The sequence below is a fragment of the Aythya ferina genome, assembly GCF_964211825.1.
Source record: "Aythya ferina genome assembly, chromosome: 4".
Lineage (NCBI taxonomy): Eukaryota > Metazoa > Chordata > Aves > Anseriformes > Anatidae > Aythya > Aythya ferina.
Genome location: NC_140300.1, coordinates 53,667,366 through 53,693,952, shown reverse-complemented (window position 1 = coordinate 53,693,952; position 26,587 = coordinate 53,667,366). Strand labels below are relative to the sequence as shown.

The 26,587-nt window shown below is 35.5% G+C and overlaps 1 protein-coding gene and 1 long non-coding RNA gene across 3 annotated transcripts in view; both read right to left on the bottom strand.

Annotated features, from left to right (window-relative positions):
- Positions 1-8,321: 8,321 nt before the first annotated feature.
- LOC311435915 lies at positions 8,322-18,383 on the bottom strand. The gene is made up of 2 exons (XR_014692485.1): positions 17,617-18,383; positions 8,322-10,277 (listed from the first exon to the last, which is right to left on the bottom strand). It is a non-coding gene; the product is annotated as an uncharacterized lncRNA (long non-coding RNA).
- Positions 18,384-23,371: 4,988 nt separating this feature from the next.
- Positions 23,372-26,587, bottom strand: part of SPCS3 (signal peptidase complex subunit 3) — a 30,098-nt gene continuing 26,882 nt past the window's right edge. For both annotated transcript variants that reach the window (XM_084517456.1, XM_084517457.1), the window contains 3 exons: positions 25,805-25,881; positions 24,270-24,385; positions 23,372-23,817 (listed from right to left, as the gene is read on the bottom strand). In XM_084517456.1, coding sequence (XP_084373582.1) covers positions 23,685-23,817; positions 24,270-24,385; positions 25,805-25,881 — 326 coding nt within the window. In that variant the 3' untranslated portion in view covers positions 23,372-23,684. The remainder of the gene's footprint in view (positions 23,818-24,269; positions 24,386-25,804; positions 25,882-26,587) is intronic.

Below are 26,587 nucleotides of genomic sequence, written 5' to 3'. Positions count from 1 at the left end.
AAACAGGTAATCATGCAAGTACTAGTCAGTATTCTGTTCATCTACATCAATTTTAAATATTAATGCTTTTATTCAGCAAGCTATCATCACAGATAGAACCAGGGCCAGAAGAAAGAATTTTGCTTTGTGCAAATCTTTGATATGATCTTTTCAGGATGAAAAGGCCTTCAGGAGTCCCCGCACAGTACTGAAACACAACATGCCTTAGAACTCAAGAGAGATAAGGAAGAACAACAACAAGAAAAAATCCTTCTTCCACCACACTGAGAAAAGCTTTGGGCTAGGAAGAAGAAAATGATGTAAAATTCTTAACATTGTGGTTACTTCTGTAACCATAATTTACATTTTAAATCTAACCTTTGGCAGTGATATCAAATCCACTACTAGTCTATTTATATAAATATATATTTATATTTTATATAATATAACTATATTTTATATTTATATGTCAAACCCACTACTAATATCTACATTCTATTATCAACATGTAGAAGGTAAGTGAGTCTTTCAACTACTTAGCCATCACCCCATGAACTCAAGCAAATGTTTTTTCATGTCATTCCTAAGGAGAGTCCTTGTTCAGCAAATAGTCTGGGAAACGGCTTCCAGCTGAAACATCTCTAAAGCATCAGGCTCTGTAATTACAAAAAATTCATCACTGTGCAAGCAAAACAGACGGTACTCTAAAAATATCAGGAAGTGAGAGAATGATTTCTGAAAGTCATAATATTAGGGAAGAATAACTTTAAAAATATGTATATGGAAAACCCTAGAAGGATAACACCTGCCTTAAAAAAAAAAAAAAAAAAGCCAAAATTTGGTCTAAGAGAAAAGAGAAATAATCACAAACATCTTAGTTACCAAACTGCTACTAGTTACCTCTCAACCTGAAGATTTTTCATTATTTCAAATATGAATGTTGTTACTAAACTTTCCAGTTATTTTCATGTAGAATAAATTGTAGATAATATCCTAAGTCTATTCCCTGCAGAAATGGCAGCCAAAAACTTGTTATATAAAAGTTGTGCAAAATATATTAAAACATTACCAGTAGAAAACTCATTACCATTTGATTTCATAAAGCTGTTTTGAATATGTTTGAATATTTAGAACGATGGAATCATTTAGGTTGGGACAGACCTGTAAGATCATCAAGTTCAAATGCTAACCTAGCACTGCTGAGTCTAGCACTAAACCATGTCCCTAACCAACTCATCCACACATCTTTTGAATACCTCCAGTGATGGTAACTCAGCCACTTCCCTGGGTAGCCTGTTCCAATACTTCATAACACTTTCAGTGAAGAAATTTTTCCTAATATTCAACCTAAATCCCCCCTGGCAGAACTTGAGGCCATTTCCTCTTGTCCTATCATTTGTTGCTCGGGAAATGAAACCAACACCAACCCAGCTACAACCTTGTTTGAGGTAGTTGTAGAAAGGAATAAGGTCTCCCCTGAGCCTCTCTAGGCTAAATAACCCCACTTCCCTCAGCCACTCCTCATAAGACTTGTTTTCTAGGCCCTTCACCAGCTTCATTGCTCTTCTTTGTACACAATCCAATACCTTGATGTCCTTCTTTTAGTGAGAGGCCCCAAACTGAACACAGTAGTTGAGATGCAGCCTCACCAGAGCTGAGTACAGAGAGACAATCGCTTCCCTAGTCCTGCTGGCCACGCTGTTTCTGATATAAGCCAGGATACTATTGGCCTTCTTGGCCACCTGAGTACATTGCTGGCTCATATTCAGACAGCTATTGACCAATACTCCCAGGTCACTTTCCACCAGCCACCTTTTCAATCAATCTTCCCCAAGCCTGTAGCATTGCATGAATTTGTTTTACTCCAAGTGCTGGACCCAGCACTTAGCCTTGTCAAGTTTCATACAGCTGGCTTCAGCCCAGACTCTCCATATTCCTCTGCACAGCCTTCCTATCCTCAGATAGGTCAACGTTCCTGCCTAACTTGGTGTATGCAAACTTACTGAGGGTGCACTTAATCCCCTCATCCAGATCACTGATAAAGATATTAAAGAGAACTGACCCCAGTACTGAGGGGGACACCACTTGTGACCAGCCACAAACTATATATAAACTCCATTCACCATAACTTTTTGGGTCTGGCTGCCCAGACAATATTTTACCCAGCAAAGTGTATATCCATCTAAGCCATGAGTTTCTCCAGGAGAATGCTGTGGGAAACAGTCAAAAGCTTTACCACAGTCTAGGTAAACAACATCAATAGCCTTCCACTAAGCAAGTCACTTTGTCATAGAAGATCAGGTTCATCAAGCAGGACCTGCCTTTCATAAACCCACACTGACTGGGCCTGATATTTGATACATTTTTTTACCTTTTTTTTTTTCTTCCTGCTACAGCTGTCAAGAATATACAAATACATTCAAACTACTTCAGAGGTGTCAAGGTCCAGAAGGACAGAGTTGACCCTGAGGCACAATTCAGCTCTCCCATTTTTGAAGTAATGCTAAGACCTTAAAATCCACAGGAAAAGAAAGGCAGGAGAGAACTTATGTCATATTACCTAAACCAATTGGTTTGCAGATTACAGAAGAACAAGAGAACATTTGTTTTTAGCTTGAGTATTAAATAACTAAAGCAGTCAGAGTTACAAGAATTTGCAACCCTAATTCACAGTTTTCTCATGTCTGAAAGGGCCTGAGGACTGCTTTAATTGAACAGAAAGAAAAAAAATAAATAAATCATTACACCTTTCATACTAACATTTTAGCAGCTTTTATCTTGTTTGTAACCACAAAAACCAGTAGTCTTTTGTGGTAGATAGATGTGATGGAGGATTTTATCATCGATAGGACTTACACATCCTACCCTGAAAACTGCATTTCCAAAGGCAAACACAGCCACGTTTGCTAATGCAATACATCTTATGTCTTTATTTGCATAGGCCACGAAATATGCCTCGTCTAGGTGTTTTTCTGATTTTCTCTTCACTTTTACCAGAAAATGATGCTATTATGTTTATTCTATTAACTTTAACTGACCAATAATATTCATGTTTACCTTATTTCTACCATCACTGGTAGTTATTCCCCCTCCCTGCAAGCAGGTCAAACTTTCATGTTTTTACTACAGAACCTGAACCATAAGTTTTCTGAAAAACTCTGTTCTTTAATAGTTTTAAAAGTCACAGGATCACCTTCCTGTAGTGATCTTTTTAGTTTGGTTTTGGGGAACAATCTTAAAGATTTAATTTAAGATTTAATTTAATAAATTTAATAAAGATTTAATATTAAATAAATATTTAAATATCTATTTATTCTATTATTATATAAATATTTATAAATAAATATTTATAAATATTTAAATAGATAAATAAATTTATTTATAAATAAATATTTAATATTAAATAAAATTAATAAAGATTTAATTTAAAGATTACAGAACAGGTTCTGCAAAAAAATATGCATATAAATTTAAAAATCTGAGACAGGCATGGGAAAAAGAGAGGACATCTTGAAGCCAGCCTTAGTTTGCTTGCAGAAGTGGAGACAGCTAGTTGGACAAGGGTCAGCATAGCTGAGCTGGTTGGTCCTGGCCACTGGACATTTGTATGTATGTAGGCTGGTCAGCTTCAGCTGTCACAAAACTCTTTGAAAACAGACTAATGAGCCATTATAACCTAATGGTAAATAATTATCATCCTTCTTTCACAAATGAGTAAATAACGATAGTGAATAAATTACTCTTCTGAAGCCACAAAGAATTCAGTAGTTCCAGAAATGGGATACTAGTTTTCATGTTTATGTGTTTGCCTTTAAGAGCTTCTATTACAATCTACTTTACAGTTCACATTACAGATTATTCTCTTACTGCTTCAGCTAGCACACTTAACACAGATTCACAGAAAGGACTCACAAGGGAACAGGACAGTATGTACATTATATGCTATAATACAGTGTAGAGATCTCTGAGCTAGTTCCAGGAAAAGTAGCAGGACAAGCACCTCAGAACAAAGTAACTTATTGGTAGAGAGAATATTTACTAATTTCAGCCTAAATTAAACTATAGCATTATATTGCCCGATTGATCATCTTTGATAATACTAAATGACATCTAGATTAATCAGATGATCATCACAGGCTTCAGAACAACAGCTTGGCTGTATGGCTATGAGGAGCCACTAACTGAGCAGCTGTAACAGGGACTGTTGTAGTAGGAACTGAAACCTTAATACTAATGTTACTTATGTTACTGAAACCTTAATACTAATGTTACAGATAAAGGTGAAAGCTTTGTATTATGGGTTATTGAAGATCAGCAGCTCCAGAAATGGTAGCATAACATGATATATTTGAGAAAGAGTACAGCTCTCACCAGCAAATCACGGCCAAGCACAATAAATAAATAGATAAAATAAAATAAAACTATTACACATTTAACTGTATAGAAGTAAGGAAATGACCAGTCAAAAGAACAAAAGAGCATGATGGAACCACTCATGGTGGAACCACCACAAGATGCTGCTTAATCATGTTGGCTGCACAATATCACATGCAATATGGAGATGGAAAATAAGGTACCTCTTCTTTAAAAGTAAAACCTGGGTGACACTTGGTACACTTCGTGTTACACCTGCACTTGAAGATCATTCCTTTTGAGTGAAACTTCTATGTGGTCATTTCAAAGTCTTTGAGGGCAAAACAGTAAAGAATGTGGAGAAGCTCATTCTTTTTATTTTGTGTGGAGGTTAAGAGCTAGCTTCTTTCATTTGCATAACCATTTTTCTTAATTCTGCATTAAGAAAAAAAAAAAAAAAAAGGGTTTTCTCCTCCTTCCACAATCACATGCATCTCTTGTACTTTCATGCCTTTATACATTATGAATTTTCATTTTAAATTCTCACTAAAATTTCTACATTCAACAATGTAATGCTTTAATGCATAAGAATTTGATTAGTTCTATAGTATCAAGGATGCATTTTAAGACATTCTCTTCCCAAAAATATTTCCTTAAAATTGTCATCTGAGAAGTGTTTTGCATTTCCTACTTCATTTTTCTACTAGAAAAATGTTCATCAGCTTAACTGAAAATAACATAGGACCTTAACTATTTATAATTATAAATATGGATACTCATTTATAAGTATCCACTTGAAAGTCCAAATTTACACAAAACAGCCTTTTTAAACAAACAAACAAACAAAAAACACTGAACTAACGATTTAAAGCAACAAAGCTTTGAGATTTTTCAATTTATTTATTTAACCTTGTCCTATGGACAAAGTTTCCAGGAATACAGATATTCATAGGCATAGGAAGATACTCATGACCCTCTTTGGAGGATGTTGTACCATCTTAGATATTTGCTCAGAGTGCTTGGCATAAAAAAAAAAAAAAAAAAAAAAAAAAAAAAAAAAAGCTTTTGGAGTGGGGGAGGGCCAAAGAAATTGTTAAAGAGCAACCATATCACACGTAAGATTAAAGCTGAAGCTAAAAATAAATTAAAAACTATCATAGAATCATTAGGATTGGAAAAGATCTCCAAGATCAGTATACAGATACAAAGGAATTAAATGTTCACAGAAATTGACCTTGTAGCCATCCATTCTTATAAACATTATCTCATTTTTAGTGATCCACTGCACACCTAATAAATATATCATAGCATGCCTGTATTGCTCTGTGAATTTCCTTACATTACCTTTCATATTTCATTACATTTGTGCATGTTCTGAGGCTATATTTTTATTAAATCACTCACTTTACAACATATTTAAAGATTTTTCAGTAGACAAGTAACTGAAATATCCAGTAACTTGGTGACATTAACAAACCTATATAAAAAAGTCTCAGTGTGATTTTACTATAAAAATACAAAGAACACATACATAGGAGTAACTCCTCTAGATGACAGTTTAAAGAGTTTGCCAGACATAGTTAAGGAGCACTGATAAATTAACATGAAAATGACTGTGTGTGACACAGAGTGTTTTCTGTTTAGAGGATTAACAGACAACTTCACCCTATTAGTGTTCTCAGTGCTATATATACATCAAATCACCACTAAAAATACAACTTCTGTAATTTTAACTTCATCTCTCAGATAAAAAAAAGACTCTTTTAACATGACAGCTAGAAGCATTCATGAGAAAATGTCTTCTAAACTGTCATGTAACAGAAGCCATATGCAGAGATACATACCAGCGGCAGATAAAAATCTTGCTATGTTGAACTAAATTTCTCCAATATATGACATTGTCCCATTTTCCAACACAAAAGAACAACTATTCACTTAAGAATGTGTGTCACTAGTAAAACAAGGGGGCTAACTTAATTTGTTCCTAAGTGTAGTCACAAAGAGAAGTGTCTGGGAAACTCCAGAGGGAGTTTAGCATGTTAGCTAAAAACAAACAAACAAACAAACAAAAAACAAACAAACAAACAAAGAAGAACTTGGAGGGAGAGAGGGTCAGAAAAATTGAGAGTTTGTTTGAAAACAGCTCTCCTTCATCACATATATATAAAGTGCATGAAAACTAAATCACAAAAATCCATCATGATCTATTGCTTGCCATCTTGCGATGCATTCCCTTCTTTTGGCCACTGTGTTCCTATTTTAGCACTCCTTTTTGTAACGTTGTACTGAATTTAATGTTTTAAAGACCTAAGCCTTTGAAGTACTTAACATATTCTGCTAAACACGTCAAAACACAACTCCAAAGAATGAAGAAACTTAACCCCAGAGAAAGCAGCCAGCTCTTTGCAGGTTTCAACTCCTGTAAGTCTCCAAAGAAAGGGAAGTCTCTGAAGACAATGTATTGGGCAAGCAATTTTTAGCTTTCTATTTATCTAAAAATGTTCAGAACAAGATTACAAGCAGATTGGTTTGCCTCTTTTAAAACAATACTTTGCATGCCATAGTATTTCTTCAGTATAACTTTGACTTGGCTAGAACATTACTTTGAGTTTTCTTTAGCAGACCTTCTTTGAAAGGTGGGAATTTTTAAAGAACAGACTTCAGATGTGAGTCATTACTATTGTTTCCTCTAAATTTTCTCACCAGCTCATCCTGCATCATTTCCCTTGTTCTCATGAATGAACAACAGTAATGGAAACATATCCATTGGTAATAAAGACTGAGAAAACCATTGCAATAGATTTTCAAATGCCACGTCAACAAAGTAGACATTTAATTTTAGTTGCTAATGTTTTGGATTAAATGTAGGAATTAATAATTTTGTTTCCTTGTTTAAGACAAACTTATTTAAACTTTGCAGCAATGTGACTTCTTAGCAGCAAATAAAATGCACTCAACTTGTGCAACAACGTTTTATGATCCATTACAACAAGAAGGAAAGGGAATATGATTTTATCTTAATGTAATATGGCATTTGTGCAAAGTGAATACATCATCAAGACTTCATTTCCCTATTGTATCTCTCTATTTCAGCACGAGAGGAAAAAACCATCCCTACATACCATGAAATCTTACCTCCCTTCAAGATTAATGTGCACTGGTCTGTATTTGCATTAAGAGGTCACTTGACCCCATCCGTTGTGCAATAGCCAGGCACACTGGGATAAGAGAAGGAAACTGCAAAGCTTAGTTTCCCCCATATAATTCATTTCATGCAGTCTTTGCATTGTGGACCCTTCGTGTGTCCTGTCTGTGGAGTTCCTTTTGACACTAGTGGAATTTCTGAGCATGATACGACTACAGTATCTGCACATTGGGCTCTGCCAAGTGCTGCTTTTGTACGGTTTCAGTAACTCTCTTAAAATTGGGTCTAGAGGTTTGAAAAATATAAAACCCACACAAGCCATGAAAATAAGGAGAATGGTCTTGCAAGCTTTAATACGTTGCCAGTGCTAGACACAGTATTACGCAGCTACCACAAATAATCAGATGCTAAGATCTTTCAAACTGCCTTTCCATGAAGGAGCACTATGACACAAACTGCATAAATACATCTTGCAATTTTTATTTCATATTATCTACTGGTGGTCCTCAAACACAACTGACTGACTTCAGGCATTGCTAACGTGTCTGTTTTGGGGAACTGCACTTATCCATAAAAACTGTCCCCAAAACTGTTTTCTCTCAGTGTTAAAAACATGCTGATGCTCTTGAAGGAGAAAAAAAAAAAAAAAAAAAAAAGCCCCCTAGAGCTCTATGTAAGAGTGCCATCTAGTGACACACTGCAAGGATGTTTAGTGCTGATAACCTCAAGCACTCTGAAATGAAACCTTGCTCAGTGTGTTAGAGGGTGTTAATAAAAGATTATTTGAACCATTAATGTAACTTAATAACATAGGGAATTTTATTAATTGTGCCATTTTAGAATATTTTTCACTGTGTGATTGGATTTTCTTCATTAGGTCTTCAGAAGTCACACTGGTACATTATAATATTGCTAATGAAAAATAACTTTATATCAGTAGGAAATAGAAGCTAGTATTTTCTCCGTTGAAAGAGATTACAACAGGACTATTTGTATGACTAGAGACCATGCTGCTAATGCTCTGTACAGTTATATGCCTTTTTATGTGTTTTCCATTTAAAAGTGAACATTGTTCTGGTGCATGTCTTAACATGCCAACACTTCGATCAATACCACTACTCTCAAAACTATGAACATACGACTCTCGAGGCTAGGCAGAAAAGCCAGATCTGAGCCAAAAATAAACGGGCATGGGCTGAAGAACAGCAACACACCGCTACAGCTGTTTACAGCTTTGTCTTGGGCAGAGGTCGGTCCCACAGGTGAGCTGTGCCACCATGATCCAGGCTTGTTGCTCTGATGCACTGCAAAACCCCACAGCAGCAGCGAGCAGAAGAAGCTGCTCCAGCTCCATCTTGCAAAAGCAATAAAAGTGCTGTGGAGTCACACTCAACTCCAACCTGGCAGTAACCCTGGCGTGCTCCCTCCCCTCAGCTTTACAAGCCCAGGGGTGTGCACCCCAGACTGTGCAGATTTCACTGCAGTGCCTCCAGCCACTCTTGTGACAGGTTTATAGTGAATACTACCATGAATAGAGGACATTTCCAAAGAGCCTGTCATAGTTTACACACATTAGTTGGATGACAGTGTTACTGTTATTCGTCTCTTAATGCATTATTTGTTCCAAGCAATCTATGAAATACTGCTCCTTGCCAGAAGTTATTTTGTGCATGTGTTGGCAGGGTGGGATGCCCTTTGGCTGAGTTGTTTTCAGGCTTTGGACTCAGCCACTGAAGGTAAACATTTGGTAGAGCTTCCAGCAGTTCAGAAATGACTGAGGTCCAAGGGAAAGATATGCAAACATAACCACGATGTCAGTCACAAGAAGGTAACACTGAGTATCAGAAACTGCTAGGCAGACACAAACTGGAACAGAGGAGGTTCCCTCTGAACACCAGCACTTCTTTATTGCACAGATGATGGACCACTGGCACATGCTGACAGAGAGGTTGTGAACTCTCCCTCCTTGGAGAACCTCAAAAGCCACCTGGGTATGGTGGTTATGCACTCTCCTGGGCAACTTGCTCTGGATGGCCCTGCTTCAGCAGGAGGGTTGGACCCAGAGATCCCTTCAACCTCAACTGTTCTGTGATTCCGTGAAGCATGGTTTTAAGCAGACCCAAACTGATTCTCTTTGCACGATGTGAGAGTAGCTATGCTTTACTTGTTCAGAGCAAAAGCGTGTTCATCAGTAAATTATTCCCTACCACTTACTGCATGCTACAGGAGCACCTGCTCTTGAGCCAAGATGTATTATGTGAAGGAGGCATATAAGATTCCCTTCTAAGTCCGTCACCTTTACAGAATATATCATACCTTATCTTGGCTTAGCTCTACTGTTGCACGTTCAAAGTACGTTATCAACACTACTGATCCCTAGTTGTAGTAGATCCAGTCTTTGTCTTTCCATTTTGTTTTTTTTTGACCAAAAAGGCCTTCCTAGCACTTGTACATGAGAAATAAAAACTCAGCTTTCTAGAATGGGTACAGAAGAGCTGAATATACAGTCCTCCCTCTTTTTTTTTTTTTTTTCATATGTATATAAAGTATAATATTTTCTCATGCCAGTTATTTTGGTCCTTATTTGTAGCAGCTGAAGTTTGGTAGGGAAAGGATAAAACCAATGGTTGGTTAACAGAAGTATGGTGGGAACTGCCAAGGCAGCTGTTCTCATTTCATGTTGAATCTTGTTGCTTTGAGACTTGCTGCTGCCCCACTAGCAGTTGAATTGTATCTTGTCTTTTGGAGAAGCAGCTGTTCCCATTTAGCACAGGCAGATGTTCAGCACATAGACCTTTACCTTAAGGAATGGGGTCAGTATGATTATCAGTAGAGAAATACCACCCAGCTTCAAAGGACAGCCATTTGTGCTCTACCACCCAGATATTTAAGAAAAATATTTTTATTTTGTTTCTTACAGGAAACATTTAACAGGCAGTTAAAAATGCATTAAAATTGCCTCAAAGCTATTCACAAAAACAGTGGACCATCAAAAAAACAGGTTGAATGATGCTGTCTGGTCTTGTCACTCCACACAGCAACTCTTTATCTATACAGTTCAAAGTTTATAAATTTTATTTTCATTCACAATAAATTAGGTTTCAAGGTGGTTTTGAGGCAATCAACTATTGCTCCTATATATTTTAAAACTCTGAACCATAGTTTTGTCATTTGTAACTTCTTTATTTGGTCTGTGAGAGATCTATAGAAGAGCAAAGAATAATATCACTGTGTCCTAACTCCAGGAATAGGCTTTAACTATAAAGATTCTTTCATTTGCAACAGATTACGAATTAAGTTCTAAACTAAACAGCACTGTCTTAAATATCACCAGACACTTAGTGGGTAGAGAAGGCAAATGCAAGAATATCATTTATGTACATGTGCATATATTTTCCCCCTATTATATATAGCATTATAAATATGCCAAATATTCAGAAATGTCACAGTAAGATTGAACCTACCACTGTTTAACACATAACACCCTGAAAAGTCACTATTAACTTAAAGGTGAGAAGCTGCACACTACTGCTGTGTACCTAAACTTAAAATGAAAGCCTCTTATATCCTTCTGCGAATGTGGACACTTTTTGAGCTCAGTTGTTTTGTAAAGTGAATGCCTGACATCTGCTGGTAATTATATAAACTGGAGAGTGTTGAATCAAATTCCTTAGTTTAGCCATTAGATTAAGGAAGATGCTTTGGAAGATAAACATTATTCAAATAAGAAGAGATTTAAATTATTACTGTCACGATGTAATGTGTTTTCAAAACTGAACAGCATTGCAATTACTTTTATTTGTTAGATGGAAGATAGCAATTGTCTTAGACTTTCTTACAAACTTTTCCTGCAGGGGTGATCAAATCCAATCCTCAAAAAAAGTGTCTTTCTCCCTCTCCCCCCACCTTTTTGTGCACATTACTTCTAATAAATTAACATAGGCAGTTCTAGTGTTTTTGTACTTTTGTTTAGATTGAACATTTTTAGAAAGCTATTTCTACACTATTCTGTAATCTGTAATATTTCAGTCATGCTATGAAAAAAATATACTTGCCAACTGAACCAGCAGGACTATAGGAATGCCCACTAAGATACAGACTTAGAAAAATCCTATCTGTGACAAAGACAATTGTGCTTTTATTTAAGAAGACTTCTCAGAAGCCAGCAAACACATGGGAGAAAATGAAGGATACCGCAGGAGAAAATGCAACAAAAGCTTTGTACCAAAGCTGATAAACTGATAAAGTGAAGACTTTCAGTATTTCATCATTTCATGAAAGGGTGAAAAGACACGGGTCTTTTTAACGGGTCTTTATGTATTTTTGAAAAAATGGGACGATCCTGTGGTTTTATAAAGAGACTGTATAACACCATGTCTTGATAAAATATCATTTAGAAATGGTGCATTAAGGAGCCAACAGCCAGAAAACAGAAGAAATAAAAACATTTAGTTTCACCTTTTCATGTATAACATTTTACAAATTCTTTAATACATACATCAAAAACAAAATGCTATATTTGAAAAAAAAAAAGAAAAAAAAGAAAAAAAAAGAAAGAAAAAAAAAGAAAAAAAAAGAAAAGAAAAAAAAAAAAAAAAGACTTAAAAATGGGAAAAAAAAATCAGAACTTCCAAATTATACAACTGACCATTATGGGTATCAAATAACAGAACCCTTTCAGCCATGAAAACTGATCTTTCAAGAAAAAAAAAAAAAAAAAAGGGACAAGATTTTTCTCTTTCCTTGCAGGATTATCACCATAAACCCAATGAAATTAAGAAAATAAATTATTTTTTTTAAAGTAAAATTTACTGCCCCCACTCATGTTTATTCTCTTTTTGGATCTCTATACTAAAGAAAACAATCCTGTAGAACATCTGCTCAGTCTTTATGTCATAACGTACCATTCTGAAGGTGTGCAACGTGAAAGCTATAGTTTGCTACAATTCTGCCACAAAGACAGCACAAAAGCACCTTGAATTTAATATCAAGTGCATGTAACTTTTCTGAATTCAAACCATCTGCAATTCTCTTTGGTGGGAGGAAAAAGGAGGATAACAACCAAAACAAAGAGATGAATTTTAAGATCATTGAAGAGTAGTAAACTATTGCTTCACAAAATAAATAAAGGGCAGCTAAGTCTGTGTTTTTCTGGAGCTGACAAGTCAGTTGTTTATATATGCTCTAGCTTCTTAGTAACTTCCAGTCCTTTATTAATTTATTTTAATTTTGTGTTATGTTACATAGAATAGGGCAGACAAATCTTGGTGTTTGAAACTGATTTCCCAGATATATAAGCAGCACCAAAATCACATTGCTAAAATTCTCTTGAGATCTCTTTAAAATATTACACTGAGCTGTAGATACACATATGCAGTTTTTGGGTCTCAGTGAAAGGATAACAGTTTGTATACTTTTTGGAAAGAAAAAAAAAAAGACATACCAAAGTTCAGATTTTAACTATATGAAGTAATGAGTCTCTCATGAATCCCCAGGAAGTACTGGGGGTTCACACTCCACTGACAGTCCTCAGCTGCTCACCAAGCAGATTTGAAAGCCAGAGTCCTTTTTGTGCAGGCACTGAGATGAAGCTCTTATACACCTACTTAAAAAAATATTATCACATATCTTCATCTCTTCTATCAGAAGAAATAACTGTTTACCTCATGATCTTACTCCACCCTAATACACATTTATGAATGCTAAAGGATGAATCAAATTTCTTGCTCTCCCTTTGCCTCCACAGGTTCAGAAAGTATAGCCAACAATGTGATAGAGGGCTAAGTCAGCAGAGAAAAAGTCCACGCTGTCTGTGAACCAATTGATGGCCCAACTCTTAGCTGATAACCAATGCACTTACATAAAATAAAGAAAAATAATGTAGAACTTTCATTTACCACTAAAATGTCTGATTCTTTTATAGTACTTAAACATTTCCTTATCCTGACAGGATAACATAAGCATTAAACAAAAGAAACAGAACTAATGTACTTAACGTATAGTTGCTATGCCAAGTATCCAGGAAAGCATAGATATTCTTCATCTTGGGATACTCACTGACTTTGATTAACACTGATGAGGTCCTACATGAAATTATCTACCTTTAAGGAGTAGCCTATGGCCCATTTTCATGGCATCAACAGCTGCTTTTCAAATTTCTCATTGATAAGATAAAAATGGGGAACAGGGAAAAATAATAGGGCTGACTATTCACCAAGTCAAAGACAATACCTATATGCTTTTATGTCACCAAGTTTCATTAACTTTTCATATAAATATCCAAGTGGAAGGTTTAAGTGCTTGCAAGAACAAAATCCATTTATTTAAGGATAATTAAGAACGTTAAATCTGCAATCCTTTTTACCTCTGAGACTTCAGACATCACATAGCTTACCATTAATCTGGAATAATGTGGTATGGAGTTCCTTTGCCAGTGTTTCTTATTTGTTAAGCTTTTAAAACTTACTTTTTTAAACAGTAAAAAGGATACTAATGTTTATTTATATAGCAAGGAAATGCATTAAAAATCAGCTTGTAGGAATGCAAAAGACATTAAAACCCACAAACATGTTCTATATCTTGGTCAAAGACATTATTTTTAATTCTAAAGCTAAGCTGCAGCACATTCTTGAAACAGCACAGACTTCTGGTTTTAGACTCTCCAAGTTTGAAAAACATGCTTTGCTTTCTTGCAAAAACTACTTTACACCCTGCCATATAGCTGTTCTACAAATGTGGAATAAAAGTGATTATGGACTTTGGCCCAGCATCAAGGGCCTGACTGACTTTCTAGTTTTTTTTTTTTTACAATTTCGACAGAAAAGTGGCAATTCTAGATGCCAGAGCATCAAAGAATGATTGACTAGCATGGCCTTTTCCCAAGACATAGCACTATTTTACTTGGAGCCGATCAGAATTATTACTTCATCTATCTTCATGGATTTCTAGCAATTATAACCAATGCATTTCTTAGATCCAAATCCACTGGTGAAACTCCACAGTTATGAAAGGTATAAAGTATTTATTGGTCTTATCTATGTGAATTTCTGCCTGTACTGAACAAATGTTTCAGTGACATATGCTAAGTTGCACGTAGCAAATTTCCCAGCCACTTTCAGCTTGAGATCAGAAAGTTCCTTTAATATATAATTATTGGCAAAAAGCACTTGAACATCTTTCGAAAGAAGTACTTGTAGCTATTCCTACTCAGTCCAGGTCTACTACCACATTAAGCTGTTCAATTAAAATCCCATTTCTGATCTGTACTTTAGATTATGGGGATACGATTGCACGTGTACTTAAATTGCAGACACTTATGAAATGGGATACCTACAAGCAACAAAATTAAATTAAATACAATACAATGAACTTGCATTAACTAGAAAATGTGTATATATATATATATATAAATATAGCATAATCCTACTAAGCAATAAATTAATAGTTTATCATTAAATATCACAAAGTCTATAAACATAGCCAGTCATCTCTAAGTCATTCATTTAATCAGTTGCTCAAGACATTAGTGCCTAGATTTCTAATAAAGATTAATTGAATAGGATGAGGGAAATTAAGGATAAATGCTCTATCACAAGTACTTCATAAAACATCTTGTTTTTGTTATCTGATATTACATTGTTTTTACATGTGCAAAATTTTTTAAATCTAGAAAGCAATAAAACCATCAACATTAAAAGTGTCCTCTTGGCAACTGTTCCCCTACCTATCCCAAACAACAACAACAAAATAACAGTATTTTAGTTAGAAATTGATTGTAATTTTTCTGTGTTTAGAGCTATTTCTACCAGCTGTATGCTACTAAGATTGTATGCAGTAATTAAGACTGCATTCCTGAAGCATTTTACAAAGTCACATCCACTACGAGCATCTGAAGAGTCAGTGAATAACTCTTGTCTCAGCAACTGGCAACTAAGCTACCAAAATTTTGGGACCCGACTTCAGTTTCAAGAAACTGCTGTCTTATCCTTCATGACAGCCTGCAATTTTAACTTTTGAAACAGAATTACCTGGAATCCTTGCTCTGTGAACATGAATTTACTGTCTGGAGGATCAATTCATATGCTCAGGTCAGTTGGGGTAGTTTCATTTACATTAAGATTGTATAAATGCCAACTTGTAACCACACAGTCTTTCCCACTGAACCCTTTAGATGAATGAATGAATTGCTGCCCTAGCATCACGACAAGGAAGACACAGCTTCAACTACTCTCCCAATGCTACGCTCATCTCAGGGTAGAGGTGGGATGCTGGTGCCCATATCAATGGCTTACACAGTGCAATGCACAGGGAATGCTGTCTTCATCAAAACCCATGAGAAAAGCATGAAAGTTGGGTATGCTCAATGGAACAATTTAATCTATATCACCACTTTTCCCAGAGACAAGATCTAATAGATAAAAATTATCCCAGATAGATACTGGTGTAAGTTATTTCCAGAGAGTTCTAGAGAGATACCTTCCTAGAAAGTATGTGATAACCTTTTAAAGTTCTTCTTAATGGGTGAGGAGGAATTTAAGACTAAATATTCAAACAAATATTTTAAGATAACAGATTCTACCATCATCTACTCTGAGGAGATGTGACACTTATTTTTCTTCCCATGTACAGTAAAGTATTGCGCATGTCAAGACCTACAACTCAAGGTACTCCTAAATATTTTGTAAAAAGAAAACACCTCCCCATTAAAAAAAAAAAAAAAAAAAAAAAAAAAAAAAAAAGTGAATTCCTGTTCTGCATTTCAAGTTGAGTCAACAGAGTCAAAAAGCACTTAAAGCACTCTTCCAAAGTAACCCACCTGTGGGTTTGGCAGATAATATTAAATAGATCTTCTTATGTGTTTATTTACTAACTACTTTTGCTCTCAGAACAATTACAATTTTCTATTCTTAGCATAATCTCTGAATGCATAATTCCTATTCTATCATCCCCACTGTTAATGACTAGTGAGTAACACAAGTTTCAGAAAAGGAAAAAAGTTTCAGAACCCCAGTGTAGTCTTCTGGTACGATAGTGAAACCCTTGTAGTTACTACTTTTGTACTATCGTCCAAACAGTTTTACACTTATCTTCAGGTATTTTCCTCTTTAATGATCTTTTCTTCATGACTCATTAACATCACAGAAGGCAGGGTCAAAAGTTTTATTTCAATCAAGACAGCACGATAGTCTTCACTACTTCTAGGGATGCTGCTATGAATAAATACACAAAGCTCTGTTTTTTTTGACCACCTTTGAAAAGACAAGTTCTGATGAGATCCTCCATTTAGGAGACTTGAGAATACAGAGAGGTTACAATGAAGTAAAGTTCATCTGCCATCTGGAAGTGGATCAGAACTTGAGAAATCAGATAGTCCTTATAGGAAACTCGGATGACATATCTGATGAAATCTATGATTTGAGGTAATTTAATTTAATTACTTAATTTACGGTAATTTTAATTTAATTTAATCACAGCTTTAAGTTTTACAAGTCACTTTACCAATGAATCTTAACATTTGCAAATGTAAAATAAGTAAGTAAATAAATGGAAACCCTAAAGAGAGAGGAATATCAGCATTGGCCATTGCCACATATATGGCTAGACTGCAAGCACAAGTATCCCTCCACGTTTCTCAATATGATTTCAACAACATATAGAAAAAGGAAAGAAATTACCTTTCAGAAATAAAGGAGGGGGATGGGTGGGGTGTGTGTGTGAAAAAGACACTTAAGCAGCTACAACCAACCTCATCACTGTGACTTCCCAATCACAGTTAAACTAGTTCCATCTTAATCTTCAATCGCTACCTGACATGAAAAAAATTTCTCTCTTCCTGACTTGTCAACTACTTCATTACACCTAATGCAAGTCATTCTTAATGACAAACATTTCTTACATTGAAGTCCTACACTCATTTCCCAATCTTCTGTAGCCACATCCAAACTACTTTTTCTCATAATAACTCACATCACTTCACTGTGAAATCTCTCCTGCATGCCAAACCCACCTCCTTCACCCCCAGAACAAACACCCAAGACCATAGCTACCATTTGGAAAACAAAAACAAAGCAACACCACCCCTCTCTTACAGCAAGAAGAAACTATGAGCAAGATATCAGATCAAATTAATAAGACCATACCTGTTTTCCCTTTAGCAGCACAGAAGCAAAAGCCTACACATGATGCCCAAAGTCTGGTTCTGCAAAGGGAGCCCTCAACAATTACCCCTAGGTAATTATTACCCAGCAAGCACCTGTGAAGCCAGGTGGTGCAAATCCTGCAGGAGGTCGGTCGAACACCAGAGACTATTCTAGAAAGGGCTTCATAGTAATTTTGAGGTGGTCACTTGCAAAAGCAGTGCTGATATGGCTTCAGAATGCCAGCCTGTCTGTGGAAATAAGTACAGATAATTATTGTAAAACACTTGAAACACTGGATTACTGCTGCGAAATGACAATTACTGTTACCAATGTTAAGGACATAATATAAATATGTCTCAAAATTACAAAAATGCTTGTTCACTCTCACCAGCCTCTAGCGCTGGGAATAAACACATTCTCTCTGATCTATTTCTACCAGTTGTGATTTTAAGGAGTACCAGCTATTTTTTCAGTACTGGCAGCCTGGGGCACTACTAACCAGGGCATGCAGCTGATTATGCACCTGAGAGTTACAGGTGGCTTTGGTGGGCTTCATCTGCACAGAGCTTGGGGGAGGGAGTAAAGGACATGGGGTCAAATGGCATCTTTGACTACTTCTGAGTTTTGAAATTTCCTCTTTTTTGGCTCCATTTTTTTTTTTTAATTCAAATGTCTTGTAATTCTGGTTAATGTGAGATTGATTCAGAGAGTGGTTGTTTTCTGTTGTTGTTCCTTAATACTTTGCACATGGAGGAATTAGAATTTCACTGTTCCCTCTATCACCCAGTAGATATCAGAAATGCAACAATGTTGAAGTTAGAATTAAAAAAAAAAAAAAAAAAAAAAAAAAAAAAAAAAAAAAGAGAGAGAAAAAAGGTTCTAGTTATCCTTCCAGGCAAATAAAAACAACTTAATTATTTGTGGATAAACTAAATATTATTTTATGTGGAAGGACTATCAGCGTGACACTATTAACAGGATAAGAAACCTTAACAATGGTATGCCTACTTCATCTCTCTAAGAAAGTGTAGGTACACAAAAATGACATCAGAAAATGCAGCTGAGAGCACTCAGGGTGGGCCCCAGAATAAGATCCAGCAGTAGTTTCAGCTGTTCAAGCTAAGTTTGGGGCTTTTTTGTTGTAGTTGTTTGATGTTTTTTGTTTATTTTAGTAAAAATATGCCTGATCTTAATAGCGTAAGACATATATTTACATGTGTTCTAACAGTGGGACTCATACTAAGAAGCATATGCGTGTTTGTATGAAGTTAAATTTTTTTTCAGAGAGGAAAGTCTCAAATTTCTTCCAAAATGAAGAAGCCAAATAAACTGGAATAGCATCCTTCCAATTCAAAAGATTGTCAGGTATTTACTTTTTATGTAGTTTCTGAGACAAATTCAGAATGCAATTGCTCCTCCAACTTTTGTTGTATTATCTTTTATTTTATTTTTTTTTCATTTTATAGAACTGCTTCTGCAAAATGTCCTTTAAAACCCTTTCCAGAGAGATGGTATTTTCTGTATGTAATCCAAAAATAATGCAGGAACTCTATTGAATCTGGCTGTTAAGCAATTTAACAACCAGCTTTAGCTTCATTGTTCAGAAGGAAGTTATTAAAAAAAACGTAAACAATGACTAGTAATTTATATTCTACATGTCCTTCTATTTTCAGTATCTATAGTGTCAATCCATAAATAAGACTACGTGCAGGGCAGTAGAGGTTTAAATAGATATTCTAAATAGTTATTTTCCTTTCATGCACATAGTGCTTTCTGTTTCATGCTGCATGCTCAAATCAGTAAATAGAAACCAAAGCTACTGTAAGAGTTCACATTTTTTTGGCCTTAGACAAGAACTGTCTTCAGCACCTCAATAAATTGCTATCTGAAATGCATCGGGGGTGGGTTTGGTTTAAATTTCCTACAGAGGGGTTTCAAGCCCTTTCACATTAAGTAAATTGGTTGCTTTGTACATATCGCTAAATAAACTGGCGTTATTTAGTTAGTAACACATCTAAGAGAACAATCAGCTGCTATTTGCTTCTTTTTATATGAACCACAGGCCATTTGTTTCCCTAAAAGAGTGTTCTTTTGAATGGTTTGAGAATTATCACGACAAAATACAGTAGTCATTTGGCTTTTTGAAAGGCCTTACAGAGACCAGCTGAGGAATTTGCCTCCTTACTCCCTGAACCAAGAAGGGAAGAGGGAGCATCCTGTTCTTGTAGGTGGCTGAGAAGCCAGGAGCAAGCACTTACAGTGCCATTTAAGTGCTCATCTATGGTGACCTTTCCCTCAGGACAAACCCAAGTTCTTGCCTCTGAGAACCTGAGCACAAACTCAGAAGTTGTGGTTTCTTCTTCAGCCCCAGGTAAGTCTGAGCTTACCTCAAACACTGCAATGACCTAAAAAGGCTAGAAAAGCTGCAGGCATCATGCTTGAAGTTACAATTCTGGTATCTCAGAATTCTGGTACTGTCTGCTGGCAGGAATATACAATTTTTCAGAAATGAAGGCAGGTTTCTCTCCAATGTTTTCTGACTGTGGGTCCTTGTCTTTGAAGTTAAAACATCTACTTCATAGACAGTCTTTACATTCATCGGACGAGTGCTGCCAAAGGCATACAGTGATGTGGTTGAATGCCAAGCCACAAGAAATAAGTTTCAGTAAACATTTCAAGAAAATAATTTGTGGATAAACCAACCAACCAACACTTATTTCTCAATTAAAAACAAAACTAAAGGGAAAAAATCCCCCCACTATTTTGCCCAATTATATTTAAAAAGACCTTTTTTCTTCTCTATGACTGTATTAAGTTCTCTATAATATTAAAAAAAAAAAAAAAGATTTTATATCAAAGCATGTTAAAAACAGGATGTATTTCAGAGTGCTGATTATGCTAATCTGTGGAATACAGCACTACTTCAGAGAAGTGACATTCATTTAAGCATGGTGGGTACAAATGAAAAATTGTCCTAAAATAGGACTTTAAAATAGTTTTTATTTTTCACACTTCAAAACCAAAGTGTTTGCTTGTTAAAAGACAAAGTTTCTGGACTTTTTTTTTTAAGAGCTCTCTGATTGTTATGCCAACAGAGAATATACCTACTTATAGTTCAAGTAAATAGTCAGTTGGGGATAATTCATAAATATTAAAAGTTCCTTTTTAAAGAGCAAGCTGGTCTCTTCAAGATCAGCCAGCTCTTGGGTCAGCTCCCAGCAAAGGAGAAGACCACTTTCCCTTGCAGCCAAAAGCAGCAAACAGAAGTTAACTCCTTTCCAGTGGTGGAAATATTGTGAAAGTACCCTGTCACACTACTTTTTACCTTAAATTTAGGAAGTACACTCAGTAGTTCTCCTTCCTGCTTTGGTTTTGCTTTTTCTGCTTTTTAAAAAGGTGTTATTTTCAGTACAAACACCACATTCCCTGAAAGTCATAACAGAACACATCATTGTTCATCTGTCCTCATACCCAGGGGTCATCTGTAGTCCCTCTATGGTTCAGAAGAAATGAGCCCCACTTAGTAGTTACCCTTTACCTAGAATGTACTACTTGCACTGTATTATTCATGGCTCCAACCTCCTCTCTTTTTCTTAGGTCCCATTGATACCCAAAACAGCATTTTCTGCAGAAATGAATCCTGTAGCAATTGTATGCCAATAGTGTCCTAATGTCAGCAGGTGCAATTAGCTGGCTTGTTAGTAACAGCAGTATAGCTTCTGCAGCATAAAATTAAAAGTGAGATCACAGAACAACACATCCAACATCTCTGTTGGATTTTGGTTTGTGTTAGACAGGATTTAAGATCACTCCAGCCATGAATTGAATTCGACTGGCAATGCTCCAAGCCATTCCAGGGTCCCCTAGTCCACCGGTAGCTCTGAGGGATGGTATCTGTACCCCAAATCAACAATACCATACTATGACCTCAATATGGAAACTCTCAATATGGAACACTAGAAGAACAGAATTCCACCTAACAGCCTTCTATTTTTTTCTTTTCTGTAGCTAAAAAGCATCACATTTAGTAATCAGCTGCTTTATAAAGCATGACTACAATTGCAGAGTATTAAAATAACCACATAAGCCATCTTAAGAAACATATGAAAGTGTTGAATGTTTCACTTAATGTCTCCAGTTCAGCCATTTAAAAAAAAAATGTAAAAATGTCACAGCCCCCTTTAGTCAGGCCTCCCTCCTCCCCCCCAGTTGGTGAACAAAAAGCACATGGAGAAATAGAACAAGATCTGATTAGTACACTTTTAGGGTCAAAGATCAATTATCTCTGTCTAGATTGTTCATTTCCTTTCTGACAATGGACATAACATCTTTCAGAATGAAATTAATGCTATAGAACAGCAGGTTTATCAAAGACAGCCTGTTCTATGGGAAGTTTCTCCCTACTTGCAGCTGTCTCATCACATATCACCTTACTTGTAAGAGGCAGCACGTAGATGCAATTTTATATCCACGTGGCTTGTCTAAATATTGCACACGGTACAAGTCTTTTTGATTTCAGTCTTCCAGTTTTCGCATTGCTTAAAAAGTCAAGCAAATTGAAGTCAACATCCATTTTTCTATCTAGACATAATTCTGTGTTCATCTATTGGTGAACCACTACCTATTGGTGGTCTTTTTTCAGTTTTTCAATGTTTTGCATCTATACCTCTAGATGTTTGACACAATGCCCTTCTAATCATTTTCCATGATTTACAGTAGTAAAAAATTTCTTCATAGCTTTAATTTCAGATTTTTTGCTCTTTTTGAAAATCTCCAACACATCCAGAACATTTTGTGTTTGGCAATAAATTAATTTACACCATACATTGTTTGAATATACACATGATATTAGTAACTATGTCAGGAAGGCAATAATGTCAAGTGCTCCTTCTCCTGGATACCTGATGAGCAAGAAACACTGTTTGATCAGTATAAACTACCTTTTTTTGCCAAAAGACAATCCTGATACCGTGTGTTTTTCTTTCTGTCCTCTTAGCATTTGTGCCCATAGCTGTGGACGGACGCAGAGCAGGATGTTTATGCAACCAGTGAGAGGCCACAACTGTTGTGGCAGAGGTTCTGCCTGAAACTGCTACTCACTGCTATCTTTTGTGGTTGATAAAAGAACAGGTGGGCTTGCAGGTATAGTTACACTCATATAAGCTAGTAAATCTGCCCATATTCTGTTTCAATTTCTGTTCCCATAGGAAATCCCATATTTTTCAGATGTTTTCCCAGACTGTTTTGGAGAACATATGTCTCATTCCTTGCTATGAAGGGCCCCCTAATAGTTGTCCCAGTCCTCTCCAGAACCACTGTGCTCATTTTTCTCGCTGAGCAGATCCTAATAAAAATAAACAAAAATAAAATGTTCAGCTAAGGCTTCTACATTCCTTATTGACTTAAGCTTAACACACTGAGATTTCTTTTAGTTCTTCCAATAAGAATAGCTGTATTATCTGTATTATAAAGTTATTAAAATGCTTTATAGTATGGTATTGCAAATGTGCTGCATCAATGACACTCAAAACAAGACCTATAGTCTGACTACAATGATGTATCATTTTTCAAAGTAGCTCTTGGCAGTCCTAGAAAGGGCCAAGGTTACCTCACAGCAACACGCCAAGCATGCATTTAGCAAAAATGTTCTAAAACCGAACTTCCAGGCACTCACAGAAATTTCATTCCTGTCAATGTTTTTGAGTTCCGCACAAACAAAATAACTATCAGTACCTCAAAAAAACAGTAAGACTAGTTTCTGGCATAAAAATGTTTATTTAAAAGAAAGGTAGATTTGTACCCAGATGGCCAAGAAAAAAAATTCCTCAGTTTTCCCCCCAAAACCATTACTTCATGATTTACCTTTCCTTTAAGTTTCAGCTTCAATATTTTATTAAAAAAACAAAACAAAACAAAACAAAAAAACCTTTCATTTTCTTTCCTATGCTGTTAGACCTGAGGAAATTAAGTACCTTTCACTGGAGGGTGGCATGGGATGTGAGAAGAAATTGCAATAAAATTTATTCACAATATACAAGTATAAAAATATGTTGCTTCGGTATTATAATTTAATAACTTTTTGTTGTTTCATAGGTATCTGGGAAAGGTACAGACACATGTCCTGACCCTGTCACAAGAGGTAGAATGCCAGCATTTGGTACAACATTCCAGGAGAGAGTCAAAGTGACGTTCCTGTTTCCCCTGCAAAAGCAACAAAAGAACATCAGCATAAGTACTGAAGTTAACTAATTAACAAATACAAACATTAATTTATTTGGGATACAAATAGTCTTCCTGGTCCAGAAACAACTTTTTGATTTTATGTAGTTACTTCATGAAATATTATCTATTTTCTGGATAAGACTCTTTTTGGTTTTATTTTTATTTTTTACTATTATTCAACTCCTTTAGAATTTAGGGCAGCACGGAACCAATTCTAGAGACCAACAAGAATATTGGAAGTACTTTGTTTTCTAGTCTACAGAAGCAGATGACAATCTTGGGATACACGATATCCCAACACTATGAAGACACAATAGACTGATAGAATATAGTTACCTTACCACAGCAATATAAATACATTAAAATGCAAATAAATCAAGATGTCAGGATTAAAAAAACAAACAAACAAACAATAAATATGATTTACTTACTTAAGACCATTTCCATCATCAAAGAAAAAGTATTTTGACTTCATGTCTTTTAAGAACAGTCTTGGATTATCTCCTCTCAACATTATTTTGTCCCAAAGGACCACTTGGTTCAGAGCCTAAAAATGCAGTTATAGTTAAATCAGCAAGGTAACTTATCAGAGAATTTCCAGTCACTGAATTTTCAAGGCATTATCCACCTAAAAACCTTGAAGTATATTTCCAATTCATACAACTAACTTAATAAAAATAATGATTGACCAATGGGAAAACTACTACTACTGAACACTGAAGTGCAGCACAATAAATGGAACAACAAAGAATAGCTTGATACAACATGACAATGCTATTTTAAAAAGTCTCGCAAAGTATGATGGGTGTTCCTTTTGAATTGCAAAACTTGTTTCTAATCTAAGGTGGCATTTAGACTTTGTCTCAAACAAAAGACAAATAGAGCTACACTGTCCAGGTATTTAACATTCTTGCTGACTTTAATGGAAAAAAACTCTGCATGAATTGCAAGCATAATTCAAAGAGTTGTATCAACACATTAAAAGATGGATCCAAACATTCTTAAGTATTTGAAATACTGCTCTTCTAAGTAGTCGCACAGTAAGAAGGGTACGTGGGTATCCTTATAGTCTTGTTTAGTACCATACAGCCCAAATGAGACCCAAAATATTTCTCAATGAGACCCAAATATTTCTCAATGTTTATGAGAACTGGTGAATTAAGTTAAAAAAAAAAAAAAAACAAAAACAAAACACTAAAAGATGAAGCAAAACAATGAAGTTCCAGTCTCTAATAAAAATACCTAAAAACTATTTTAGCACAATGCAATACCCACCAGCATTTATAAAACACCTAGCATATTAAAAAAAAAAAATACAGTGTAAAAATAGTTTTATGTAGCCAGATAAAAAAGCCTTCACTATATCCTTGCAATATAAGTATACTAGATTAAAACAGCGTTCAGTGTTACCACAGCAGTACAGTAGTTGATTAAAGTTAACTTCCATAGGCTGTTCCACACAGATCCTTTCAGACCAGTGGAAAAAAACTATCCAAAGTGAAGTACCAGTAACAACCAATTACTTTGAGAAATCGGATGAGATAACAAATGAGGCTACAGTAGCTGATCTGGGCAAACATTTATGTAACCAAAGAAAAAAAAGACTCACTAAATCTGGCCAAACCAAAGGCCACTGTATCTCTAACAACAGTCAACTGCAAAATTAGGGAAAAGTTAAACAGACAGCACAAACAGGTGAATATGCCACAGTCCACCATTCTAAGTGAAAAGCAAGGCATGCGTTACATTTTTTCCTGTTTGCTAGATACATAGCAAGTTTCATCAGCTTTTGAACTTCCAACCCTGCAGTTAAACTGTCAAGAAAATAATAACCATAAAGGCTAGTGAAAGCAGTCCAAGCCAGTAGGAAACACTGGTGCCTTAACTCTTTCCAGCAGAACTTCAGAATGTTAAAAATAGTTGCAGTACAAAATGGGTAATAGCTTCAACATTTTTTCATACTTACATTGTTTTTTGTTGAATATTCTGCAGACAAATATAGAAACAATTGTTTAACATTCCAGTCAAATATACTCTGCAGATGTATGTGCGTTAAGGAAAACACCATATTGTACTTTCATAATCTTATTTTATTTTTACTAGATCTAACTAGACTATGATAATTACAGTGAGTTCTTACATTTCAACATACTTCATCTTATTTGTAAATCGGAACATTTCCAGGAGTTCTAACATATACTTCCATCACTTTAAAGTAACAGGGTTCATTAATCAGACAAAAAATAACAACACAACTAACAGCTATTTCCTCTAATGATTTAAGAGTTCCATATTTAACATTACAAATCAGTAACTATAATCTATTGCTAGTTGGTCTACTACAAAATCTTAAATATAATATGCAAGATAGAATTCTTCAGAAAATACCTTCAAAACTGTTATTTATCAAAGAACACTGAACACAAAAACCAAAAAACTATCAAATAACACTGGTATCCAACTGTGGATCAAGATATAATAGCATTAACCAAACAAAATTTTGAGTGTAGAGAGCTCAAAGAGCCGATAACATTAGAGAAATCAGTAGATTGGAATCTATCGCATTGGAAGGGACATCGGGAATTATCAAATTACCTACCTACTACAAAACCAGTGTATTAGACTGTAACAAAACTCTACCCAGATTTTGACTGATGGTAAAGAACTGACAACTGCCATTTGAGACCATCAGTATAACAAAGCTGATATTCTGAATACTTGCCTATTGTTTATTTAGCAATAAAACACA